The sequence below is a fragment of the Plecotus auritus genome, assembly GCF_963455305.1.
Source record: "Plecotus auritus genome assembly, chromosome: 2".
Lineage (NCBI taxonomy): Eukaryota > Metazoa > Chordata > Mammalia > Chiroptera > Vespertilionidae > Plecotus > Plecotus auritus.
This window is the reverse complement of record NC_137771.1, coordinates 183,950,246-183,976,200: the sequence shown is the minus strand read 5'-3', so window position 1 is coordinate 183,976,200 and position 25,955 is coordinate 183,950,246. Positions and strand designations below refer to the sequence as shown.

The following is a 25,955-nucleotide window of genomic DNA, read 5'->3' as shown; positions in this document are numbered from 1 at the left end:
AGTGGATTATTCTGCTGAGTTTGTGGTCAACCTAGTTCTGCTGTCAAAAACTCAGAAGCCATCCAGGTCGATGAGACGATGTAAATGAGTGAAATGGGCTAGAGTGAATGGGCCATCTAAAGGGAATAGCCCTACGTAGCTCCAGATTATTGATTTGGTTTTTCAAAAGAGGCTAAATTTTTGGATATTTTCAATTTATAAAGTTGGTAATTAAAGAAATTTTGACACTTAGTTGGAGCGTCTTCCTGAAATGCCAAGGTCTTGAGTTTGATCCCCAGTCAGGGCACATACAAGAATCAACCAACCAATGAATGAATGCATAAATAAGTGGAGGACAAATTGATGTCCCTTCCCCTCCCCCTCTCCCTCCCCCTCCCCCTTCCCCTTCCCCATCCCCTTTCCCTTCCCTCCCCCTCCCTCATTAAAAAAATAAATTTAAAGAGCACTGTGCTGATCATTAAAACACATCTATGACCTGTTAAGACTTTGCTTAAGATTTACTTACCGTATATGTTTAATGTGCTAGAAGTTATCCAACATGCTTTCTTCTATTTAGGGTGTTCAAAAAGAGGAAAGAGAGAAGTACCGAAGGTTATTGGAGCGACTTAAAGAAGGTGTTCATGGAAACGCTGTTCCTCCTGTCACTTCAACTCATCATAGGTAAAGATGAGCTAACAAGATCAATGCTTTGCCAGACATCTTTTTTCCTTATTTTTGGAGAGGGAATTGGTAGGAAGGGTTTTATGGGGGAAAAAAGAGATTAACATGGAGAGAACTAGCCCTGTAATTTGTCATCTAGTAATGGTTATATAGAATAATGCTTTTATAAAATACTAGAGGCCCAGTGCATGAAATTCATGCACTCGGTGGCGGGGCGGGGTGGTCCCTCAGCCCGGATTGCAAGAGGGCACAGGCCAGGTTGAGTGACCCCACAGTGCACGATCGGGGCCAGGGAGGGATGCGGGAGGTTGGCCATCTGGGGAGGGACTGCGGGAGGGCTCCAGGGCGTGTCCAGCCCGTCTCATTCAGTCCTGATAGGCTGGACCCCAGCAGCAAGCTAACCTACTGGTTGGAGCGTCTGTCCCCTGGTGGTCAGTGCCATCATAGCAAGTGGTTGAGTGGCCTTAGCATATCATTAGCATATTATGCTTTGATTGGTTGAATGGCCGACTGGATGACCAGACACTTAGCATATTAGGCTTTTATTATATAGGATAGTTTTCTTCCTTTTTTTTTTTTTTTAATATATTTTATTGATATTTTACAGAGAGGAAGGGAGAGGGATAGAGAGCTAGAAACATCGATGAGAGAGAAACATCGATCAGCTGCCTCCTGCACACCTCCCACTGGGGATGTGCCCGCAACCAATGTACGTGCCCCTGACCGGAATCGAACCCGGGACCCCTCAGTCCGCAGGCCGACGCTCTATCCACTGAGCCAAACCGGTTTCGGCTATATAGGATAGTTTTCTGTTAGCTTTAGAATCCTTGTTCAAGTGTACTGACTTAAAACTCTGATATAGAAAAGTGGAATCACTGGTTGAAATCAGGAAGCAGAGAGTTTTTTCAACTCCCAATATACACATTTCCCACAATCTCTGTCTCTGTCTCTCTGTCTGCCTCTTTCCCCCTCCTCCTTTCCTGCATGTCCCTCCCTCCCCCCCTCCTCCCTCCCTCCTCCCTTTCTCCTCCCTTCCTCCTCCCTTCCTCCTTTCCTACCTACCTACCTTCCTACATCCCTACCTCCTTACATACACAGTTCCTAAGGCATCTTAGTGAATGCATCTTAGCACAATTGGAAACACTCCACTTAAGATACAAGATTAAAGTCACATAGGTCATAAGAAGTTTTTCTTATAAGACTTAATACTGTAATGATTTGAGCAAAAGATGAGAATGACAGGAGGAGTTGATATCTGGCCTTATAAAAAGGGGACAAAAAATATGTGAGCTCAGAATTGAGGTACATTTGATAATTTTAACAAGTGTGAATACACAGAGGGCTGTCCCAGAAATTATGTAACAGCAAGTTGAAGGTGAAACTGTCACAAGACTAGCTGGTTGAGTGCAGAAATAACAAAGAAATACCTGTCTGGGAATTTTAATTTTGGTTGTGAATTTTTAAAATTTGAATTCTCTTAGTGTAGTAAGTCAATGTTAATATTTTCTCTATTTTGTCTAGCCACTGTTGAAAACAGCAGTATGCTTCGTGAACTATTGGTTTTGTCACGTCAGCAAAATCCTTAACCTATTTTGCTTTTTACATTCCTGTGTTGTTTTAGGATCCATTTCAGTGTTTTATGTAAAAATTTCCATATTTTGACCTGAGTTTTATCACATGAGATTTTTCAGTGGGGGTGATGCTGGGGATTGAGAACATGCAATTTTACAAATAGAACAACTGGAGGTTAGTAACTTGACTGAAATATTAGAATCAGGATTAGACTCCTTTTATCCCAGATGGTGCTGTGTTGCATGCTCTCTCTTATAATTTGATGACTCAGGGGTAATCAGTAACTCCTGTTTGGAGAAGCTTGTCAGACAGAGATAATGAGTATTGATGGTAGATTTTCCTTTTGTATCTGAACGTCTTCGTTTTTTGTGTTTCTAAGTTCTCAAAGATGTCACATGGATACATTAAAGACCAAAGGCTGGGGAGAAGAGCAAAGTCATGGAGTCAGAACAACTCAGTTTGTTCCAAAACCATGTGAGTTCCCAGATTTAGCTCTATCTTAATATACTGAACTTAGTCCATGTGCATATAAAATTGACAAATGGCGTACTTATGAAAGATGGTGTAACCTTAAAACTTTATTAGACCCAGGGTGTTGACTGGTTGACCCAGTACTAGTAATTTAGTAAAAAGGTTATTTCAAGGTGAAACAGATTTATAAAATACCTCTTGATTATAATCCCTAGCTTTTATATATACCTCTTGATTATAATTCCTAGCTATTATATATAGTAGTATATATTTTGTGAGCCTAAAATTAATTTATTTATTTTTCTTATATTAATTTCCTTGACACTAAATGATAGCTTTCCAAATGAGCAGATAGCAATTTACACTAAAGATTATGTTTAAAGAAGAAAGCGATTTATGCATTTTTAAGCAACTTGATTTGTAAGGAGGCTAATGTCTTTGGAATTTATTCTAACATTTCAATGTAAATCAGTGTCTTAATACTTTGGAGACTATGTAAATTGAAATCCTAGCTATATATTGATTAATAAAGAAGACATTTTATTTTTTCTTTACCATCTTCACAGATAGAGCTGCTGAAACAAGGGGACCTCTATGTCCAATGAGGAGTGAAAAGAGGTACATGGTTCAGTTCATTCTAAGTTTTCTTTTGACATTATTTTCTTTTTTTAAAAAATATATTTTATTGATTTTTCACAGAGAGGAAGGGAGAGGGATAGGAAGTTAGAAACATTGATGAGAGAGAAACATTGATCAGCTGCCTCCTGCACACCCCCTACTGGGGATGTGCCCGCAACCAAGGTACATGCCCTTGACCGGAATCGAACCTGGGACCCTTCAGTCCACAGGCCAACGCTCTATCCACTGAGCCAAACCAGTTAGGGCTTGACATTATTTTCTTACTTAAAAGCTATATTTATGAGTAACCATGTCTGAGGAATTGTGAACTCTCCTCAACTCTGGTTAGCTGGTCAGTATATATGGATATATACATAGCTTTTGTGTCAGTTGCCCACCCTAACTTGGGAGTGGGCGTTTGTCTCCTAGGCATTAGGGGTTGGGAGATGCAGATGCCACTTAGAAGAGAGTGTGATATGGTGGGCATCTCTGGTATGTGACCAGTGAAGGCAATTCTACGTGCTTTAGGATTTGGATGATAGTTCAAGGCAATTTTTGTTTGTAAATGATTCTGTCTTATTTCTAAAACTAGTCTTACATGTACCAGGTTAAAATAATCCAGTCTGTAATCTCTATATTTTTCCCCTCAGGTGTTCAAAGGGGAGAATTTCAGATATAGAAAAGACAGTTGGAATTAGACTTGAAAATGAAGGTGTAAGTAGAAACCCTAGTTAAAATACATATTATTTTCTCTTTCACCTGACTTACTATTAATATTTTGGTGCACATGAAAAAAAGAAAGATGATATATGTTCATTTGATTTCTAACTCTGTTGTTTTCTTGGAGAAATTAACAGACATTGAAGATATACAACTTCAAGGAAGATAGCTTCCTTCTGAGTTGCTGGAATTTTATTTCTGTGTGATAGTCACCTTGTTTGTAAGAGAGACTAATTTGCCTTCATCTCAGCCCTTATGTGTGTTGCCTGGCTTCTTTTAGAGAATTTTTAAAAACCATACATCTCTAGGAAAGATATATGGTCAGGACTTTATTTTCAGAGTCAAGATTTTAGATTTACTTGAAAATAGTATCAATCTCATGCTTAATTAGATTTTTTCTATATAAGTATCAGAATAATGTGTTCCAGTGATCTCCATAGCAGTACCAATCCTATATAATAAAAGGCTAATATGCAAATAGACCGAACAGCGGAACGACCGGTTGCTATGATGTGCACTGACCACCAGGGGGCAGATGCTTAATGCAGGAGCTGCCCCTGGTGGTCAGTGCGCTCCCACAGGGGGAGCACCGCTCAGCCAGAAGCCTGGCTCATGGCAGGAGCCTCTCCCACCTCCGCAGCAGTCAGAAATCCCCCTGAGGGCTCTTAGAATTTGAGAGGGCTGAGGGACCCCCTGCTGAGTGCACGAGAATTTCTAGTATTTTCAATAATGGCAAACATTCCATGTCCAAAAGAAGTACGTTCCTAAATTAAATGCAAACTTGAAGTTTTGGATTATTTCACATCTTAGATATATACAAATACCGAAGTGTAGGGGCTAAGACTTACATATATATATATATATATATATATATATATATATATATATATATGTATGTAAGACTTACATATATATATATATATTTTAAGAGTATGACTTAGCGGCTAAGTCATACTCTTAAAATATATATATATATCTATATCTATATCTATATCTATATATATATATGTATTTTTTTTTTTTTTTTTTTCAGAGAGGAAGAGAGAGATAGAAATATCAATGATGAGAGAGAATCATTGATTGGCTGCCTCTTACATGCCCCCTACTGGGGATCAAGCCCACAACCCAGGCATATGCCCTGACTGGGAATCGAACCGTGACCTATTTCATAGGTCAATACTCAACCACTGAGCCACATTGGTGGGGCCTAAGTTACAGTTTTAAGCCATGGTCTTAAGTCATAAATCTTAGAACATTACCTTCTCTGATTTCCCCATTTCTGGTGATTCAGAATGAAGCCCTTTGTGTGTAATTATCATTTACCATCTGTGGGACAAAAACTATGCAGAAAGCTTGAGAGAGGATGGATGGGGTGGTGGTGGTAATAATTTGAAGACCACATCCTGCTTCTATGCCTGCTGAACTTGAAGGCTTTGCTGTCTGCGACCAGGGGAAGGGCCAGCAGCTACTGGTTTCCCAGGACTGGTATGCCTGGCAGTTAGCTAGAGTGAAGAGTACTGGCTAGGTGTGTTGAGAATGTGGTTCTAGTCCAAAACTCTATTTCTAAATAAATTTCCAAATTTTAAAAATAGTTTGAATACAGATTAAATTCAGTATTAAGGGTTACATAGGGTCATGATAAGGAAGGGTCTAACCAGAGTTTCTAGGATGCTGGCAGAACGCTACTTGTTGACCTGAATGGTGGTTACATTAGTGTTGATTTTGTAAAAATTAAGTGATACATTAATGTTTTGCACATTTTTTTATAATTTATAATTTTTAGAACAAGTTTACTTAATATAAGGATAGCAGTGGTTTATTCTGAGTGATGGGATTATGGGTTGTATATTTTGCTGTTTTAATACTTTCAAATATATTTTTAACTAAATTATTTTTAATTCGGATAAGAGAACTGAAAAATGCTTTTCTTGTTTACTTCAGGGAAAATGATGAGTGTTCTGTTTCATGGTTTTGTAATTGAGGTGTCCTGTGAGCCTTACATCTTGAACATTATTTGGTACCTCTTGCAGGAACAGATATGCTAAAGCTACTCATATGATGATTTGTTAATTCTCTATTCCTTCAAGATACTATCACTGTTTTATATTTCATGTGTTATGTATGCTTACATATACAAGTATTAAACAAGTCAATAGAATATAGAAACTTTTTTGATCAGAGGAGGGGACACCAGCTGGAACCTGACCTGTCCGAAGAAGTGTCAGCCCGACTCCGCCTGGGCAGTGGGAGCAATGGCTTATTCAGGAGGAAAATGTCAACACTTGACACAAAAGAAAAAAATTGCTCAGGCAAAGAGAGAGATAAAAGAACGGATGATCTTCTTGAACTTACAGAGGTATTGTTTCATGTGTTGCTCAGAATAAGAGACATGTTTTTGAATAACTCAAGTTATTCAAGACTTGAGTGACTGTTTTGAAGTTTCTCCAGGCTATGAATACATTTATGAAAGAAATCCGGCTTACAGGCTATTCAGTCACTGGCTACATGGATCATTAGTGATCTGTGAAGGTGGCCTAAGGGTTCATATTAGTGTTTAACAAATGTGGGTAGACATAATTGTTACATTTCTTGGAATATAATGGATTCTTTGTATAGTCTTTCTAACGTAAAATATGTTGGGTTACATAGAGTGGGTTTGGCATGAGGAATATGAGTTCGTTGCCGTTTTAAGTGACTATGGTTTACTAAAATTCTTTTGTTGATTATTGCATTTGAAAATATGTATAAACTTATAGAAAACAAGGAAAACTTATAGAAAACAAGGAAATGAAGGTAGTTAAAATTTTTCATGTCTTGGCTCCTTTTTCCCCCAGTACTTTTATTTTTAAAACTCAATCCTCAATTTGTTAAAGGTACAAACTTTAAAGTCTAGGTCTTCCTTAAACTTTTAAGTTCAATTTAGAGATATTATTACTTTTTATTGGTTCCTTCTTCATTGTCATCTTAGTAGGTGGTAGTCAGTCCTATTTAGTTTACCTCTTGAGCACTTACTATATATTGGGCATGCAGGTGGAGAGAGAGCCATAAAATTACAAAATTGTGTGCAGTAGGGGCAAGCAATATTAACAATATTGGTGTGAAATAATTTCTGTTGGGTTTATAGATTCGGTCTTGTAGCTTAAATATGTATTTATCTGCATAACCCTTAGATGAAGCCATCTATTCACTAAGGACTCAGGGTTAGACTGTTGCCTAGTTTCCCAATTTCTGCCTGTTTGCTTAGTCTCCTCATATCCAAGATGAATAGTGTGATCTCCTAGCTGTCCTAATTTTATTACTTTGATGTAGTTAAATAAAAGTTTAGGAGGGAAATAAAGTATGAAGATACTCTTAATAAAGTATTGTGAAAGGAGCAAAGGCTAGTAAGTTAGAAACTCCTTGGTTCAAATCGTGGCTCTGCCTGTTAATAATCCATGAGTTTGAGCACGTAATCTACATTCTCTGAGTGTTGCCTTTTCTATAAAATGTATTTTCCCCACAAGCAGGGATCAGTGATGTGCTTCAAGCATCTAGTACCATGTTTGGCGCATAGTGCGTAATAAATGCCAGTGGGATACTTGAGACTATACCTTAAATGTAAATAATATTAACAAATTATTTTCAGAAGCTAATAATTCAACTAGCATTTTTTATAACCATTAGTAAGACTTTTGTAGTCTAAGTTTAAATATTTTTATACGTTAATTTAGTAGGTCCTTGAGGGTATATTTTCTCAAGGGTCAGGTGTTACAGAGGTGAAATTGGCTTTTTCAGTCTCAAACTTTTCAGTATCTGATAGTGGCTTTATATTAAAGTAGCAACCTCTGGACTTTCTAATTCAGGACATGGAAAAGGAAATCAGTAACGCCCTAGGCCATGGCCCACAGGATGAGATCCTAAGTAGTGCTTTCAAATTGCGCATCACTCGAGGGGATATCCAGACCCTGAGGAACTTTCACTGGCTCAATGATGAAGTAAGTTGTCTCCCAATAATGAAGTAAGTTATGCTTGACCAGTTACTATCCATAACCAAAGTGGTATCTACCCAATTTTAAGGGGTTGGTAAAGCAACTTTCAGTTTTATCTAAAACAAAAGTATCTTGGACTTTAGAGAGATGGTTAATTCTGATTATTTGCTGCCTTTAATTGGTATTATTTCCCTGTTCTGCATCTGTGCTTCATTTCATCCACCACTTCATTCACTAGTCTTCAATAATGTTTTTATAAACCCTTGATGCAGCTAATGACTGGAAGAAAGCAGCGAGTGATATTTTTAGATGAATTTTTATAGGAGCTGTTTTAAAATAAAGGGATATGTTGATCACTATATGTACACTATATGTCTTTTTCTTTATTTCATTTGAGTGATAACTGCAAAAATTCACCTAATTGTTATCTTGTGTCCTTATATATTTAGCTAAAGCTAGCTTTTAGTTCTTGCCAATTTTCCAGTTGGTCCTTTACCCAACTGCTCAGTCCCTACATTTTCTTTCTTTTTTTAAAAATTTCTTTATTGATTAAGGTATTACATATTTGTCCTCATCCCCCCATTCCCATCCCAAACCCCTCCCCATGCATGCCTCCACTCCCCTGTTGTCTGTGACCGCTGGTTAGGCTTATATGCATGCATACAAGTCCTTTGGTTGATCTCTCCCCCTTATCCCCACCCTCCCCTGCCTTCCCCCTGAGGTTTGACAGTCTGATCGATGCTTCCATGTCTCCGGGTCTGTTTTTGTTCATCGGTTTATGTTGTTCATTATTTCCCATAGATGAGTGAGATCATGTGATACTAGAAATACACATATAAGAACAGAAAATGAGACAAGCAATAATGGTTATGCTGAGAGGCAAATGAATCAGTCTGTAGTGAGTTTCTTTCTGGGCCAACAGTTCTTTTGAGTCCCAATTTCAGTGTCAAACAGTTCCTTATGTGTACATGTCAGCGATGATATTTCAGTTCTGGATGGTGGACAAATGGTGGTAATGCAGGTCTGACCCTCTCTGGTTTGGTCCTGGGCAACCTGCAGCGACGCACAGCTGCTGACTGCTAGTATGGCAAGGCGTCGTCAGTGTCTTCCATCTCTGGACTGTTTCTCCTCCGTCTTCATGGCTGGAGCAGTCCTGTCAATTCCTCTCTGTTGCAGGAATCCACATGGTCTTGGAGGTGTTTTCTGAAAATATACAAACATATTCTCGACTAAAAGTTAATAAAGGAATCTTTTCTATAAATTTGACTTGGGATCCTTTTTCATTTTTTGCCCAAACGATTTTCCTTTGGCTTGTTTTGACAACATGTGTGTTTTTCATGGGTGTCTTGCTGTTAGCATTACCAATGAAAGTTAATTTTCTAAAGTAAAAATTTTCTAGATGTAATTTACTTACAGGATATTTTTCCTTACATGATATTCTTCTACTATCCCCCCTTTTTTGATTTAAATATTAGGAGGCTTTTGGAAATTTTATAATGCAGTCTTGATAACTTTTAAATTTTAATTTTTTACACTAAAATATGACTGCTTTAGGTTCATTACATGTTATGCAATTTTACCATGAGATGAACTACCAATAAAAATTTTAGTTAACACTTTAGGAACAGCTTTTTGTCCAGTACAATTAATTTTTCTAGAATATTCGCTTATTTCAATTAGCCGATTTAAATTAGTGTGAAAATGTGACTACTATTTTACTGTCAAGTTTAATACTCTAACAACAATCTTATTTTACCCTGTAAATATTAATGGAAAGGATTATTTGCATTCTTGAGTAGGCCCTGAGCATTCCTGGTACTAGGCTGGATTTAGATATCAAAAACCCACTTCCCCACACCATGGGTACAAGACAACTCAAACAAGTCTTGTTGCAGTGAGAGGGCAGCTGCTGTCGGCCAAGTCTCTGTTACCTGGGTCCCAATTTGAGCTGGGCATGGGAAGCGAAGCAGCCACGGGGATAGGAGACCTCCCTCAGAAGAGGTGAGGGTTCAGGCCCCTGTAAAGTTTGGGGGGTTAGGGTCTGTGCCCCACCTCTGTTGACCCCCAAGTTCTCTCCTGATAACCCCTCTGTGACTGTGCCTGTCTTAGGTTGTTCCTTCCCTGAGGAATCTTACCCGTCTCTGGCTAACCAGCCATCCTCCGGGGCCAAGCAGGGTGATGTGAGGTTTAGTTCTGTCTCCTTGGTAGCCTATGCCCCCGTGGCCTCCACGCCCAGCACCTGCCTTGGGATCCCCTTGCCTGCTGGTGGGGCCCCGGCACTGATCACATATCTTGGGGAACCCAGGTTTCTTCTCCAGGGAGGGCCCAGCTCACCCCACTGGGCGAGAGACAGATCCATGGTACCAGCTACCATGAGGCTTCAACCTCGGCATGAACAGAAAGCTCAGGCAACAGCTATGGGCAATTGGATTATGAGAAGAGGGTCCCTCTTGGCCAAAAGGGCAAGAGGGGCCAGTATAGAATGCTCAGGTGCCTTCCCAGGGGGCCCTCTACACAGTGGAAGGGATTAAATCCTTTCATGTCCTTTTAAAATTGCTGCCAGACGTTCAAAGAATTAGTTTGTAAGTTTGTTTGGGATAATTGTACAATATGTTGTTGTAATTCTAAAATATCAAGAGATGTGTTACCTTTGTCTCCAGGCACCAAAAAGATGATTTTTTATTGATTCCCAAGGGTGCGAGGTACTATTTTGGTAATGGGGGTAACACAAATCTGGGAAAAATTATAATGACATTGTAGAATAATATCATGTAAGGATATTCTTTGCTCTAGGCCATGGCAATTCCATTTCAAACTGGCTGTCAATTTCTTTTTGTATAGACAAGTTCTTAGTTACATTTTCTGCACCTCTCCCAGGAGCAAGTAGTGGTAGTCCCTTGCTTTGGTGTCCACGCAAGCCAGAAACCTCTCTTTAATTTTACACACAAAGGAGCAGTGGTTTGATTTTGTGTCATACAAAAGGGAAGCTGGGTGGCGCCACCTGTGTAATTATACTTCCTTGCCCCACCCATGGTCCTCCTGGATGACCAAGGTGTTTGGTATTATTGGTGACTACATTAGGTGGGGGATCAGCCCATGTAAGGGCTCTTACCCATGAAGGATCAGGAACATAAGTCCAAAATACTTACCCATTTACCCCAGGTAATATTACCGTACAGCTGATGACTGCTAGCATGGCAAGAAAGACGTTCTCAGGCGTTCTTGGGGTTCTGGTGACCTCACAATTTCTTTTTTAAATTTTTATTATTATTATTATTTTACATATGTGTCCTTATTCCCCCACCCCCCACTCATGCCCTACCCCTCTGTTGTCTGTGTCCATTGATTAGGCTCATATGCATGTACACAAGTCCCTTGGTTGATCTCTCCTCCTTACTCCCACCGACCCCCTCCTTCCCTGAGGTTTGAGGTTCTGATCGACGTTTCTCAGTCTCTGGATCTGTTCTTGTTCATCAGTCTATGCCGTTCATTATATTCCACAAATGAGTGAGATCATGTGATATTTATCTTTCTCTGCCTGGCTTATTTCACTTAGCATAATGCTCTCCATCTCCATCCATGTTGTTGGAAATGGTAAGAACTCCTTCTTTTTTACCCAAGCGTAGTATTCCATTGTGTAGATGTACCCCAGTTTTTTAATCCACTCATCTGCTGATGGGCATTTAGGCTGTTTCCAAATCTTAGCTATGGTGAATTGTGCTGCTATGAACATAGGGGTGCATATATCCTTTCTGATTCGTGTTTCTAGTTTCTTGGGATATATTCCTAGAGTGGGATCACTGGGTTAAGTGGGAGTTCCATTTTTAGTTTTTTGAGGAAACTCCATACTGTTCTCCACAGTGGCTGCACCAGTCTGCATTCCCACCAGCAGTGCAAAAGAGTTACTTTTTCTCCGCATCCTCGCCAACACTTGTGTGTTGATTTGTTGATGATAGCCATTCTGACAGGTGTAAGATGGTACCGCATTGTTGTTTTGATTTACATCTCTCTGATGATTAGTGACTTTGACTTTGAGCAGGTTTTCATATGTCTCTTGGCCTTCCTTCTGTCTTCTTTTGAAAAGTGTCTATTTAGATCAGTTGCCCATTTTTTGATTGGGTTGTTTATCTTCTTTTTGTTAAGTTGTATGAGTTCTCTGTAAATGTTGGAGATTAAACCCTTATCGTTGATATCATTGGCAAATATGTTCTCCCATGCAGTGAGCTTTCTTGTTGTTTTATTGATGGTTTCCTTTGCTGTGCAAAAGCTTTTTATTTTCATGTAGTCCCATTTGTTTATTTTCTCTTTAGTTTCCATTATCCTAGGAGCAGTATCAGTGAAGAAGTTCCTTTGGCATATGTCTGAGATTTTGCTGCCTGTGGATTCCTCTAGTATTTTTATGGTTTCCCGTCTTATGTTTAAGTCCTTTATCCATTTTGAGTTTATTTTTGTGTATGGTGAAAGTTGGTGATCTAGTTTCATTTTTTTTGCATGTATCTGTCCAATTTTCCGAACACCATTTGTTGAAGAGACTGTCTTGACTCCATTGTATGTTCATGCCTCCTTTGTCAAATATTAATTGGGTCGATTTCTGGGTTCTCTATTCTATTCCATTGATCTATATGTCTGTTCTTGTGCCAGTACCAGGCTGTTTTAAGAACAGTGGCTTTGTAATACAGCTTGATATCTGGTATTGAGATCCCCCCTACTTTGTTCTTCTTTCTCAGGATTGCTGCAGCTATTCGGGGTCTTTTTTTATTCCAGATGAATTTTTTGAAGGTTCGTTCTAGGTCTGTGAAATATGCCGTTGGTATTTTAATGGGAAGTGCATTGAATTTATAGATTGCTTTGGGTAGTATGGACATTCTGATGATGTTGATTCTACCAATCCATGAACATGGTATGTTCTTCCATCTGTTTATGTCTTCCTCTATCTCTTTTTCCAGTGTCGTGTAGTTTTCCACGTATAGGTCTTTTACCTCCTTAGTTAAGTTTATTCCTAGGTATCTTAATTTTTTTGGTGCGATGGTAAATGGGATTGCTTTTTTAGTCTCTCTTTCTGTAAGTTCATTATTGGTGTTTAGAAATGCCATAGATTTCTTGGCATTAATTTTGTATCCTGCTACCTTGCCGAATTCATTTATTAAGCCTAATAATTTTTTGGTGGAGTCTTTAGGGTTTTCCATGTACAGTATCATGTCATCTGCGAATAAAGACAGTTTTACTTCTTCTTTTCCAATTTGGATGCCTTTTATTTCTTGTCTGATCGCAATGGCTAGTACTTCCAGCACTATGTTGAACAGGAGTGGTGAGAGTGGGCATCCCTGTCTTGTTCCTGTTCTTAGGGGAAATGGTTTTAGTTTTTGCCCATTGAGTATGATGTTGGCTGTAGGTTTGTCATATATGGCTTTTATTATGTTGAGGTATGATCCTTCTATTCCCACCTTGCTGAGAGTTTTTATCAAGAAAGGGTGTTGGATTTTGTCAAATGCTTTTTCTGCATCAATTGATATGACTATATGATTTTTATCTCTCAATTTGTTTATGTGACGCATCACATTTATTGATTTGTGAATATTGTACCATCCTTGCATCCCCGGGATAAATCCTACTTGGTCATGGTGTATGATCTTTCTGATGTACTGCTGGATTTGATTTGCTAGAATTTTGTTGAGGATTTTGGCATCTATGTTCATCTGGGATATTGGCCTGTAGTTCTCTTTCATTGTGTTATCTTGATCTAGTTTTGGTATTAGGATGATGCTGGCTTCATAGAAGGAGCTTGGAAGTGTTCCTTCCTCTTGAATTGTTTGGAATAGTCTGAGGAGGAAAGGTTTAGGTCATCCTTGAATGTTTGGTAAAACTCCCCTGTGAAGCTGTCTGGCCCCGGGCTTTTGTTTGCTGGAAGCTTTTTGATGACTGCTTCAATTTCTTCCATAGTTATCAGCCTATTGAGATTTTTAGAATCTTCCTGAGTGAGTTTTGGAAGGTTGTATTTTTCTAGGAATGTGCCCATTTCCTCCAGGTTGTCTAGTTTGTTAGAATAGAGTTGTTCATAGTATTTTTTAACAATCCTTTGTATTTCTGTGGGGTCTGTTGTTATTTCTCCTCTTCCATTTCTGATTTTGTTTATTTGGGTCCTCTCTCTTTGCTTCTTGGTGAGCCTGGCTAGAGGTTCATCAATCTTGTTTATCCTTTCAAAGAACCAGCTCTTGGTTTTGTTGATCTTTTGTATTGTTTTTTTTGGTCTCTATGTCATTCATTTCTGCTCTGATCTTTGTTATTTCTTTCCTTCTGCTCACTGTGGGCTTTTCTTATTGCTCTCTTTCTAATTCTTTGAGTTGTTGAGTTAGATGATTTATTACCATTTTTTTCTTGTTTTTTTGAGGTAGGCCTGTAGAGCTATAAACTTCCCTCTCAGGACTGCTTTCATTGCGTCCCATAGGATTTTCAATGTTGTGTTTTTATTGTCATTAGTCTCCAGGATGTTTTTAATTTCTTCTTTGATCTCATTGATAACCCAGTCATTGTTTAGTAGCATGCTATTCAGCTTCCAAGTGTTTGAATTTTTTGGAATGTTTTTATTGTAGTTTATTTCTAATATTATGCCATTGTGGTCTGAGAAAATGCTTGATATGATTTCAATCTTTTTGAATTTGGGGAGACTTTGCTTGTGACCCAATATGTGGTCTATTTTTGAAAATGTCCCATTTTCTTCCTTATCTCTTATTATGGCCTTTACGTGCACTTGAGAAGAACATATATTCCGTGGCTTTGGGGTGAAATGCTCTGAAGATGTCAATTAGGTCCATCTGATCTAGTGTGTCATTTAGAATTGCTGTTTCTTTGCTGATTTTTTGTCTAGAGCAGGGGTGGGCAAACTTTTTGACTCGAGGGCCACAATGGATTCTTAAACTGGACCGGAGGGCCGGAACAAAAGCATGGATGGAGTGTTTGTGTGAACTAATACAAATTCAAAGTAAAGGAGCGGAGGGGAGAGCAAGAGAACCCTCCGCTCTTTCGGCTCTGCAGGCCAGATAGAACAGCCAAATGGGCCGGATCCAGCCCGCGGGCTGTAGTTTGCCCACGGCTGGTCTAGAGGATTTATCCAGTGATGTCAGTGGTGTATTAAAGTCCCCTACTATGATTGTATTGTTGTCGATCTCTCCCTTGATATCTTCCAGGAGATTTTTTATGTATTTGGGTGCTCCTGCATTGGGTGCATATATGTTTACCAGAGTTATATCTTCCTGTTGAATTGCTCCCTTTAGTATTATGTAGTGGCCTTCCTTATCTCTTATTATGGCCTTTACTTTGAGGTCTATTTTATCAGATATAAGTGTTGCAACCCCAGCTTTTTTCTCATTTCCATTTGCCTGAAAAATGTTTTTTTATCCCTTCACTCTCAGTCTGTGTGAATCCTTTGCTCTGAGGTGGGTCTCTTGTAGACAGCAAATATATGGGTCATGTTTTCTTTTCTTTTTTTAAAAAAATATATTTTATTGATTTTTTACAGAGAGGAAGGAAGAGGGATAGAGAGTTAGAAACATCGATGAGAGAGAAACATCGATCAGCTGCCTCTTGCACACCTCCTACTGGGGATGTGCCCGCAACCAAGTTACGTGCACTTGACCGGAATCGAACCTGGGACCTTTCAGTGCGCAGGCTGACGCTCTATCCACTGAGCCAAACCGGTTTTGGCTGGGTCATGTTTTCTTATCCATTCAGCTACCCTATGTCTTTTGATTGGTGCATTTAATCCATTTACGTTTAATGTTATTATTGACAAGTACATGTTTGTTGTCATATTTTTCCTTAGTGTTTGTGTTTCTTCTTGCCTTTCTCTTTCTTCTTTTTACAGCAGTCCCTTTAGCATTTCTTGCATTGCTGGCTTGGTAGTGATAAACTCTCTTAGCCCTTTTTTGTCTGTGAAGCTCCTGATTCCACCTTCAATTTTGAATGATAGCCTTGCTGGGTATAGTATTCTTGGATTCAGTCCCTTGCTTTGCATCACTTTGTATATTTCATTCCATTCCCTTCTGGCCTGGTGTGTTTCTGTTGAGAAATCAGTTGATACTTTAATAGGAGATCCCTTGTAAGTAACTTTTTTTTTTTTAATATATTTTATTGATTTTTTTACAGAGAGGAAGGGAGATGGATAGAGAGCTAGAATCATTGATGAGAGAGAAACATCGATCAGCTGCCTCCTGCACACCTCCCACTGGGGATGTGCCCGCAACCCAGGTACATGCCCGCAACCCAGGTACATGCCCTTGACCGGAATCGAACCTGGGACCCCTCAGTCCGCAGGCCAACACTGTAGCCACTGAGCCAAACCAGTTAGGGCAGTTGTAAGTAACTTTCTGTCTCTCTCTAGCAGCCTTTAAGATTCTTACTTTGTCGTTGGTGTTTGCCAATTTAATTATGATGTGTCTTGGTGTCGGTCTTTTGGGGTTCAACTTGTTTGGGACTCTTATGTACTTCTTGGACTTGCATAGTTTTTTTCTTGCCAATATCAGGGAAGTTTTCTGTTATTATTTCTTCAAACAGGTTTTCTATTCCTTGCTTCTCTTCCTCTCCTTCTGGTATCCCTATTATGCGAATGTTGTTTCATTTTGTGTTGTCCCAAAGCTCCCTTAGGCTTTTTTTTTTTTTTTTTAATATATTTTATTGATTTTTTACAGAGAGGAAGGGAGAGGGATAGAGAGCTAGAAACATCGATGAGAGAGAAACATCAATCAGCTGCCTCCTGCACACTCCCTACTGGGGATGTGCCCACAACCAAGGTACATGCCCTTGACCGGAATTGAACCTGGGACCCTTGAGTTCGCAGGCCGACGCTCTATCCACTGAGCCAAACCGGTGAGGGCTCCTCTTGCTTTTTAAGTCTTCTTTCCAGTAGCTGCTGTGTTTGTGTGTTTTTTCCTACCTTGTCCTCTAATTCGCTGATGCGGTCCTCAGCCTCTTCTAGTTTTCTGTTTAGGCCTTCCATTGTGTTCTTTATTGCAGCTATGTCGCTCTTCATCTCCTCTTGTTTTTTTTTTTTTTTCATGTTGGTGACATTCTCATTCAGCTCCTTATAGTTCTCATTGAGTTGTGTGTATTTGTCATTGAATTGTGTGTATTTGTCATCCAGCCGTTTAAACATCCTTATAACCATTACTCTGAATTCTATCTCTGATAAGCTGCTAGCCTCGAATTCATTTAACTCCCTTTCTGGTGGTTCCTCTTTTTCTTTCCTTTGGGGATTGCTTTTTTGTCTTCCCATGTTTTCCTGTAATGTTTTAATTGTAGATCCAATTGCTTTGCTACCCAGGTTCTTTGGGGATGGTGCTACTGGCGTAATCTCTCAGTTCTCCTGGGCTTGTTAATCTAGCGTAGCTCCCTACTTGAGCTATTTGGGTTCTCTTGATGTAGGCCTGCGAGCTTGAGAGGCACAACTGCGGTGTCTAGAAGTCAGCCGCCATGGAGGGGAGTGTCCCAATTTTTGCTGTCTTGCACCCTTAATTGAAATCACGCGTGCCCAGCAGGGACTCACAGTGGCACCCAGGAACCATCTGTTGGGGTGATGGGGCTCAGGGGGCCTGTACTCTGGAAAGGCGTGACTGTGGTGCCCAGAGTTCTGTAGTTGTGGGGTGGGCAGACTCAGCTTTTGCTGTTGCACCTGTGGTGTTTAGGCGTTTACTCCCAGTGGCGGCTCACAGGAGCACCTGCAGTACGTTTGCCAGCGAGGCACACTGAAGGACTCTGAAGGGCCCTGGCAGTGTAGCCGCATAATTGAGGTGCCTGTGGGCTGGTATCCAGGATGAGTGAATTCAAAATTTCTACTGTTGGGGGGCAGGGTGCGCCCCTGTTTGTTCAAGATTGCACCCAGGGAGAGCTCACAGTGGCTCCCACGAGGGCCCTGTGGGTAGATGGGCTCAGGGTGCCTGCCTGTTGGAACTTCGCATCTGTGGAGGTACGTTTGCCGGGCACAGAGCTCTGATGCACTCTGAGGGGTCCTGGCACTGAGGTTGAGCCGCTGGGGTGAATGTGGGCAGTTATTTAGGAGGAGGGAATTCAGAATTTCTACTGCGGGGCTGCGCGCCCTTGTCTGTGCAGAATCACACCCTCGGGGGCTCTCAGAGGTTCCCAGGCGCTGCCTAAGGAGTGGAGTGCCCTGGCTGCCTCTACGGCTAGAAACGCGCGAATCCGGCTAGAAACGCGCGAATCCGGAGTGGAGTGCCCTGGCTGCCTGCGGGGCTGGATACGGGCGAATCGGAGTTCTGCTGCTGGGGAGGGGGAGGTTGCACTTACTGCTGCCAAGCGGTGCACCTTTGGAGGTGGAGGTCTCAGGGTCCGCGTGTCTGCAGCTGGGGTAGCAGGATTTTGGCTAGAGTGGCTGCTGGGTCACGGGGCAGTTCCAAGGCCTGTCTGGTTGGTGGTGTTGGTGAGTTCCTAAAAAAGGCCGTTCTCCCCTTCAAGATGGCGTGGGCTCCATGCTGGAGTCCCGCCATCCGGGGAGTGCCCACAGCGGTGGTAGTCACTCCTTGTCAAGGAGAGCCTGTCTGCCAGCCCCTGCTGCTCCTGCGAGATTTAACTTTCCCTCACTCACTCACACACACATCACACACATCCACACACTCTCCTTCCATACCCTCACTCACTCACTTCCTCTCCCTCACCTCCATCCTGCCAGCCGCCATCTTTTCCTGTTTCCCTACATTTTCTTTCTTTGCCTTCCTTCCTGCCCACCCTCCCATGACTACTGACTATAAATAAACAAATTCTTGTAATACTAGTTTGTTTTATTTCACATGATAAGTTTAACATGTTTATTGCATCAAATTTAGAAAATACAGGAAAAATGAAAAGTGCCACCACTAAAAAATAAAAATATTAATGTTGTATATTTCCTTTGAATTAATATTTTAAAATTGAGATGTAATTTATATATAGCAGAATTTACTTCCAGTTAATATTTCTGCATGTTTTTTTTGTGATACAGTTACATACACCTTTTCATTATTGCAGACTTCCTCCTTAAGTTCCTTCTCTTGACTCTCTTACTAATATGTCTCAAAAGTATAATTTCATTCCTTCTTAGTTCCTCCCATTTTGTACTGATTATTTTTATATTTCATCTTCTGCCATTGAGCGTTCTTTTATCCCCTTCTGTGGTACCTTCCCTTCACTAGGCTTCTTACCGTCTAATGAATGTGAATTCATTTAGGTTAGAAACTTAGTTTTGATTATGTACTTGCCATGTTCCAATGTTTACTCTCTTGGTATTATAGGTCATTAATTTTTACATGAATCTTCTCATGGAAAGAAATAAAAAACAAGGCTATCCAGTACTTCATGCATTCAGTACTTTCTTCTATCCCAAATTAAAGTCTGGGGGTTACCAAGCAGTGAAAAGATGGACCAAAGGGGTCAATCTCTTTGAACAGGAACTAATTCTGGTGCCTATTCATCGGAAGGTACATTGGAGCCTGGTGGTGAGTCGAGAGGGTTAATTGTTGGGAGTTTGGATAATGACCATTTTCTTAAATAATGAAGGCTGCCCTTTTCTGTCCAGTGAAAGTTCATACTATATGTTAAAGGCACACTATGCAAAGTCCCTTCTTGGTTCTTGAGTCGAACATCTTAGAAAGATAGAAGAGAGTTGCTTTCGCTTTTGCTGAGTAGCTTTCATTTTTAATAGGAAAGAGTTTTAGTACACATGGGTCATTTATTAGTTTTGTTTACAAGATGGTACAAGTTAGTTGTAGAAAAGTCAAAGGTATGTATAAAGAAAAAAGCAAAAAAGAAATCTCATTACTCTGAGAGGACCACTAGTGTTTTGGGGGTTGAGTTTCTAAGCCTTTCTGTAGGAATAGAAGAGTAAAGTTTTATAGAAATAAGTCTCATCTCATCTGTGATGTTTATTAAAAACTAGAAGCCCGATGCACGAAAATTCGTGCAAGAATGGGCCTTCCTTTCCATGGCTGCTGGCACCGCCTTTCCGCTCCGGCCCCACCTTCCCATGCTGCCCCAGAGGCCTTGAGTGGCTGGGGCGGTGCGGAACGCCTGTGTCGTTGCCATGGCGACAATGCAAGTGTTTCCCCACCACCACTCAGTGCCTGTGTATGCAAATTAACCCACCATCTTTATTGGGTTAATTTGCATACTCCTGATTGGCTGGTGGGCATTGCAAAGGTACAGTCAATTTGCATCTTTCTCTTTTATTAGTGTAGATATGTCTTAGAGATCCATTCATGTTGGTACATGTATTGACTTTTTTAAAAGATGCTTTTCTTTTTTTAGAAATAAAATTCTCACTCCTATTATGATTGTTTCTATGTGTTGCATTTTTCCATTATAGGTGATAGACCTAAGAAAAAGGTGTCTTAAATATCTGGATTCTATGGGACAGAAGGGCAACAGGATCTGTGAGATTCTCCTGTAAGTAAAGGATAAAAAACTTCACTGTTACCTCATTATGCCCTTGTTAGGTGATCTGTCTTCAATCTAATCCTATAATCTAATGTGTAGTCAAGGCTATCTTCCCAGTTGTTCAGGACTTAACTTGAACCCATCCTTTTGTTTAAAAATAACCTAACATCTGATCTTGACTGAGAAGTCTTGTTTAGTAGCATTATTGAAAGCAAGTTTGTCTAGTGTTATAATGTAAAATATATCTTATTAGAATCCTGGGATTTGAATTAGATTTATTTGGGATTGATATATTATTCTGAATGATGCCCAGCCAGTGTGGCTCAGTGGTTGAACATCGACCTATGAACCAGGAGGTCACAGTTCGATTCCCTGTCAGGGCACATGCCCGGGTTTCAGGCTCGATCCCCAATGGGGGGCATGCAGGAGGCAGCTGATCAATGATTTTCATTGGTGTTTCTCTCTTGCTCTCCCTTCCTCTCTGAAATCAATAAAAACATATTTTTTAATGTAGTATGTGGTCCATGTTCTGATTTTGTTTCCTTACCCAGGAAACCAGTCAGGGTTCATGCATGTATTTTATGTCTTTAGTCGCCTTTTATTTAGAATAGTTTTCCTGCCTTTTTTTTTTTTTTTTCATTGAGATTGGCTTTGTATCTTTTTTTAAAAGTCCAAGCCAGTTGTTTTGTTTTATATCTGTCTTTAAGTGAGAAAAAAGGTTGTAAAATGAAGTCCATTTTTTAATAGAATAAAATGTATGTTGTAGTTTTTTATTTGAGAGAGAGAGAAAGAGAAACATAGGTGTGGGGGGGAGACAGAAAGAGAGAGAAACATCAGTGTAAGAGAGAAACATCGATGGGTAGCTTCCCGGATGCACCCCAACCGGGCATCAAACCTGAAACCCTTTTGGTGTGTAGGACAAACGTTTTAACCAACTGAGCCACCAGACTGGGACCAAAATGTATGATTTTGAATTGTGTGTACAGGGTGGAGTAGAGGAATACAGAGCAAACTTAGCAAACTTTTTTTGTTAACCCTCACATGAGGATATATTTTCCATTGCTTTTCAGAGAGAAGTATAAGGGAGGGTGGGGGAGAGAGAGAGAGAGAGAAACATTGATGAGACATCTGACTGGTTGCCTCCTGCATGGTGGGGAGCAAACTCAGGTACATGACCAGGAATTGAACCCGCAACCCTTTGTTGTGCAGGCCGATGCTCTAACCATTTAGCAACACTAGCGAGGATGTGAACGATTTTTTAAAAAAAGTTTTTATTGCTTTTAGAGAGAGAGGAAGGGAGAGGGAAAGAGAGAAACATCAACATTGATTGGATGCCTCCTTCACGCCCCACACTGGGGACTGAGTCCACAACCTGGACTTGTACCTTAACCAGGAATCGAAACCCATGACCTCTTCATGCATGGGTGGATACTCAACCACTGAGCCACACCAGCCAGCCACAGCAAACTATTAATAATAATTCTGAAGTGGTTATTATGGGGTCTTTTGCATTTTACATCTATATTTTTTAACTTTTAGAATTAAGCATATACAATTTTTGTAAGAAAAGAACCCCAAAATTAAAATTTAAGACCAAAAGCTAATGGAGATGGGATTGAGAATGGGACATATCTGTTAAACATCACAAAGTCCTTTATAATTATAATGTTGTCTTTAAGGGGTTGTCAATACATTGTTTCTTGTTGTTTTTTAGTCAGTATTTGCAGGATGAAAGTAAGACCAAAAGAAATGTTGATCTGAATCTTTTAGAGTGGACGCACTATAGCCTGAAGCCACATGTAAGTGCTGAGCATCTGTATTTCAAATACTTGGTTGCACTTACTGTCAGAGGCATATTATTATGCTTGACCTCCTCCCTCCCTCCCCTCACACTCACCCTTAAGCATGCATTCTCCTGAAGTGTATGTGCATCTTAAGAATTATCTACTTCTTAATCTTTTTAACCAAGATGTTTGCTGCTTAGCCTTTATCTTCTTGCTTAAATTATAAATGTTAGCTACATGCTCGTATGTCTCTCAAAAAATTGAAGAAAAAAGAAAAACCTCAGTAAATTCAGGTCAGCTACTTTTCTTGGTAGGCCCTAATGAAAATTTGAAGTTCTTGCTCAAAACTTATCTGGACATTTTGTATATTTAATTCTCAGGGTCCCATGTATGCTATTTGTGAATGTGTTTGGGTCTTGCCAGATTTGAATCTCATTCAGGGTTGAAAAAGGTGTACATCTTTGAGTCCTAATGGCTTCTTTTTAAAGTAAAGTACATTAATTCAGTTTTAGCCCTAGCCTGTGTCTACCTGGCCAAAACCATTTTCATTTCTAAGTTGAGTAATTAGAAAGGAAAGCTTTAAATTTTCCTGAGGAGAGCACAGATACAAGAAGTCTGTTAGGATGAAGACTGTGTTCTGGGAAACGTAACAAAGAAAACAAGTTCTCTTTATTTGTATACTAGAGACCAGGTGCATGAAATTCGCGCACTGGGGGCGGGGGGCAGGGGTTCCTCAGCTCCGTCTTCACCCTCTCACAGTCCAGGAGCCCTCGGGGGATGTCCAATTGACAGCAGTCGGACATCCTTAGTGCTGCCACAGAGGTGGGAGAGGCTCTGCCCTCACCAGCCATGAGCCTGGCTTCTGGCTGAGCAGTGCTCCCCCTGTAGGAGCACACTGACTACCAGGGGGCAGCTCCTGTGTTAAGCGTCTGCCTCCTGGTAGTCAGTGCGTATCATAGCGACCGGCCGTTCCGCCGTTCGGTCAATTTGTATATTGGCCTTTTATTATATAGGATTGGCAGCTATTGTTCTTACCAGTGTGTAAGAGATGCTGGGCTTGAGAGAAAAGTGAGAAGTACTTACCATATGTATGTGTGGTGTGCATGTTTAAACAATTTTTCCACAATAATCATCTGTATTTCTTTGACTAAAAATTGAGCTGTTTTCATCTAGTATGTTTTCCAGCAGTGGAATCAGACTCTCTTATGCTCTTATTATCTTCTGCTCATTATAACAGAGCCAAAGTGTGTGAGGGGCTGGCCCAGATTAGTGCAACGAGGCTGGGGAATGTGTGAGCTTATTACCTCACTTGGGGTTATGATACCCTTTTGCCTCAGTACAGAACTGAGCAGCAAGGTGAGGTTCCTAATTGGTTAGAGCAGGGGTGGGCAAACTTTTTGACTCGAGGGCCACAATGGGTTCTTAAACTGGACCGGAGGGCCGGAACAAAAGCATGGATGGAGTGTTTGTGTGAACTAATATAAATTCAAAGTAAAGGAGCGGAGGGGAGAGCAAGAGAACCCTCCGCTCTTTCGGCTCCGCGGGCCGGATAGAACAGCCGAACGGGCCAGATCCGGCCCGCGGGCCGTAGTTTGCCCACGGCTGGGTTAGAGCCTACGAGAGATTTTTTTAATGCTCCCCTGCTTGCAGCTGTGGGGGTCCAGAGCAGTAGTCTTATTCTCCTCTAGGGAGGAGAAGCTTAACTCTTGCAATATAGAAGTAGGTTAGTTGTCTTGTAGACATATTCCTGATTGAGCCACACTTAGCCCTTTTCAGAATTTATAAATTTCTGAAATAATTCTGACTAGAATTCCTTCTTTCAATTTGGTTTCTTCATATGAAAGCTGAGAGATAGAACTCTTTCTTTCCTTTTCTATTTCCTTCTGAAAAACATTTTCTATGGGGTCACCAACTCCATGTCATGGTTAGGATTTTAATGCCACGTAAAGACTAATTTGTGTGTGTATGTATGTGTGTGTCTATTTTGTATACGTTAATATTTACCTTTATAATGTTTATCCACAGTAATATTTAGAAAAAGTCAAAGGAGTTTGTATTTGATGAAATTTTACCTCTTCTTCCCTTCCTTTTTTTGTAATTTTAGGAGATTCCTCAACAGTTGAATGGGAGTGATTGTGGAATGTTTACTTGTAAATATGCAGATTATATGTCTAGGGACAAACCTATCACATTTACTCAGGTGAGTGAAGACTCTTCCCTATCCACTTGTTACTAAACAAGATAAACTTAGATCATGTTTGCAGCGCCTGGTGCACATTAATATCTTACTAATGGTAGCTGTGCTGCTGTCCTTGCTGTAAACTTGGCTGTAGCCCTACTCTTGCTAATATGAGGGTTTGTTACTGCATCTGCTCTCAGGTTTTTTCTAGTCTTCATGATCATGGGGTCAGTATGCTATCTTTCACCTCCAGTGTTCACCGGTTTCTGAATATGACTGATATTTTTAGCTGAAGGAGACAGGTGAGAATAGGTAACTGTGAGGGGAAATCAGGCCTTGTAAGCCACAGGTCTAAGCTGTAATTATGAATTCTGCTTTTCCCTTCTATTCTAGTTATTATTGGTTCCCCAAGCTTTGTATTTGAGTGAAAATTAAAATATGTTAGAAACTTGAGAATTTGGCCGAAACCGGTTTGGCTCAGTGGATAGAGCGTCGGCCTGCGGACTGAGGGGTCCCGGGTTCGGTTCCGGTCAAGGGCATGTACATTGGTTGCGGGCACATCCCCAGTGGGGGGTGTGCAGGAGGCAGCTGATCGATGTTTCTCTCTCATCGATGTTTCTAGCTCTCTATCCCTCTCCCTTCCTCTCTGTGAAATATCAATAAAATATGTTTAAAAAAAAAAATTAGAAACTTGAGAATTTGTGTTTGTAATAGTGGATTCTCAACCTTTTTACAACTGAAGAATACCCCCTTTAAAAATATTTTTCTTGCCCTAGCCAGTTTGGCTCAGTGGATAGAGCATCAGCCTGTGGACTGAAAGGTCCCAGGTTCTATTCGGTCAAGGGCACATGCCTGGGTTGCGGGCTCAGTCCCCAGTAGGGAGCATGCAGGAGGCAGCCAGTCAATGATTTTCTCTCATCATTGATGTTTCCATCTCTCTCTCCCTCCCTCCCTGAAATAAATAAAAATGTATTAAAAAAAAAAAAAATATATATATATATATATATATATATATTTTTAGAAGTATGGATTTTTTTTTCTTTTTTTTTAATATGTTTTATTGATTTTTTACAGAGAGGAAGGGAGAGGGATAGAGAGTTAGAAACATCGATGAGAGAGAAACATCGATCAGCTGCCTCCTGCACACCCCCTACTGGGGATGTGCCCGCAACCAAGGTACATGCCCTTGACCGGAATCGAACCTGGGACCTTTCAGTCCTCAGGCTGACGCTCTATCCACTGAGCCAAACCGGTTTCGGCTAAAAAAATATATTTTTCTTAACCACAACTCATTTTGATAGATGTTGTCTACCAAACTGTACTTATTGACTAGTAGGACTGATAACCCCATTCCAAGCTTTGGGGCAACATGAAAGAACCAGGGCTCTGATGTGGAATTAATACTGTTCCAGTCTAAAATAAAGGCACTTATTATGAGTTTCAGCAGTTTTACTAAGAATAAATGTACAGTTTTTTACTACATGTTTTGAGCTATTTAAAATGTACAAATCCATGACTTAAGTCTTTTTAGGTCCCTCCAGGTGGGAAATCACTAGTGAAGGGGTA

The 25,955-nt window shown here is 40.3% G+C and overlaps 1 protein-coding gene across 3 annotated transcripts in view; it reads left to right on the top strand.

The window, feature by feature from the left end:
• The window catches only part of SENP2 (SUMO specific peptidase 2), a 97,600-nt gene that overhangs the window by 20,895 nt on the left and 50,750 nt on the right, over positions 1-25,955 (top strand). For all 3 annotated transcript variants that reach the window (XM_080656164.1, XM_080656163.1, XM_080656165.1), the window contains exons 7-16: positions 557-660; positions 2,612-2,706; positions 3,270-3,321; positions 3,972-4,035; positions 6,221-6,397; positions 7,884-8,015; positions 19,286-19,489; positions 20,356-20,435; positions 22,141-22,225; positions 24,315-24,410. In XM_080656164.1, coding sequence (XP_080512290.1) covers positions 557-660; positions 2,612-2,706; positions 3,270-3,321; positions 3,972-4,035; positions 6,221-6,397; positions 7,884-8,015; positions 19,286-19,489; positions 20,356-20,435; positions 22,141-22,225; positions 24,315-24,410 — 1,089 coding nt within the window. The remainder of the gene's footprint in view (positions 1-556; positions 661-2,611; positions 2,707-3,269; positions 3,322-3,971; positions 4,036-6,220; positions 6,398-7,883; positions 8,016-19,285; positions 19,490-20,355; positions 20,436-22,140; positions 22,226-24,314; positions 24,411-25,955) is intronic.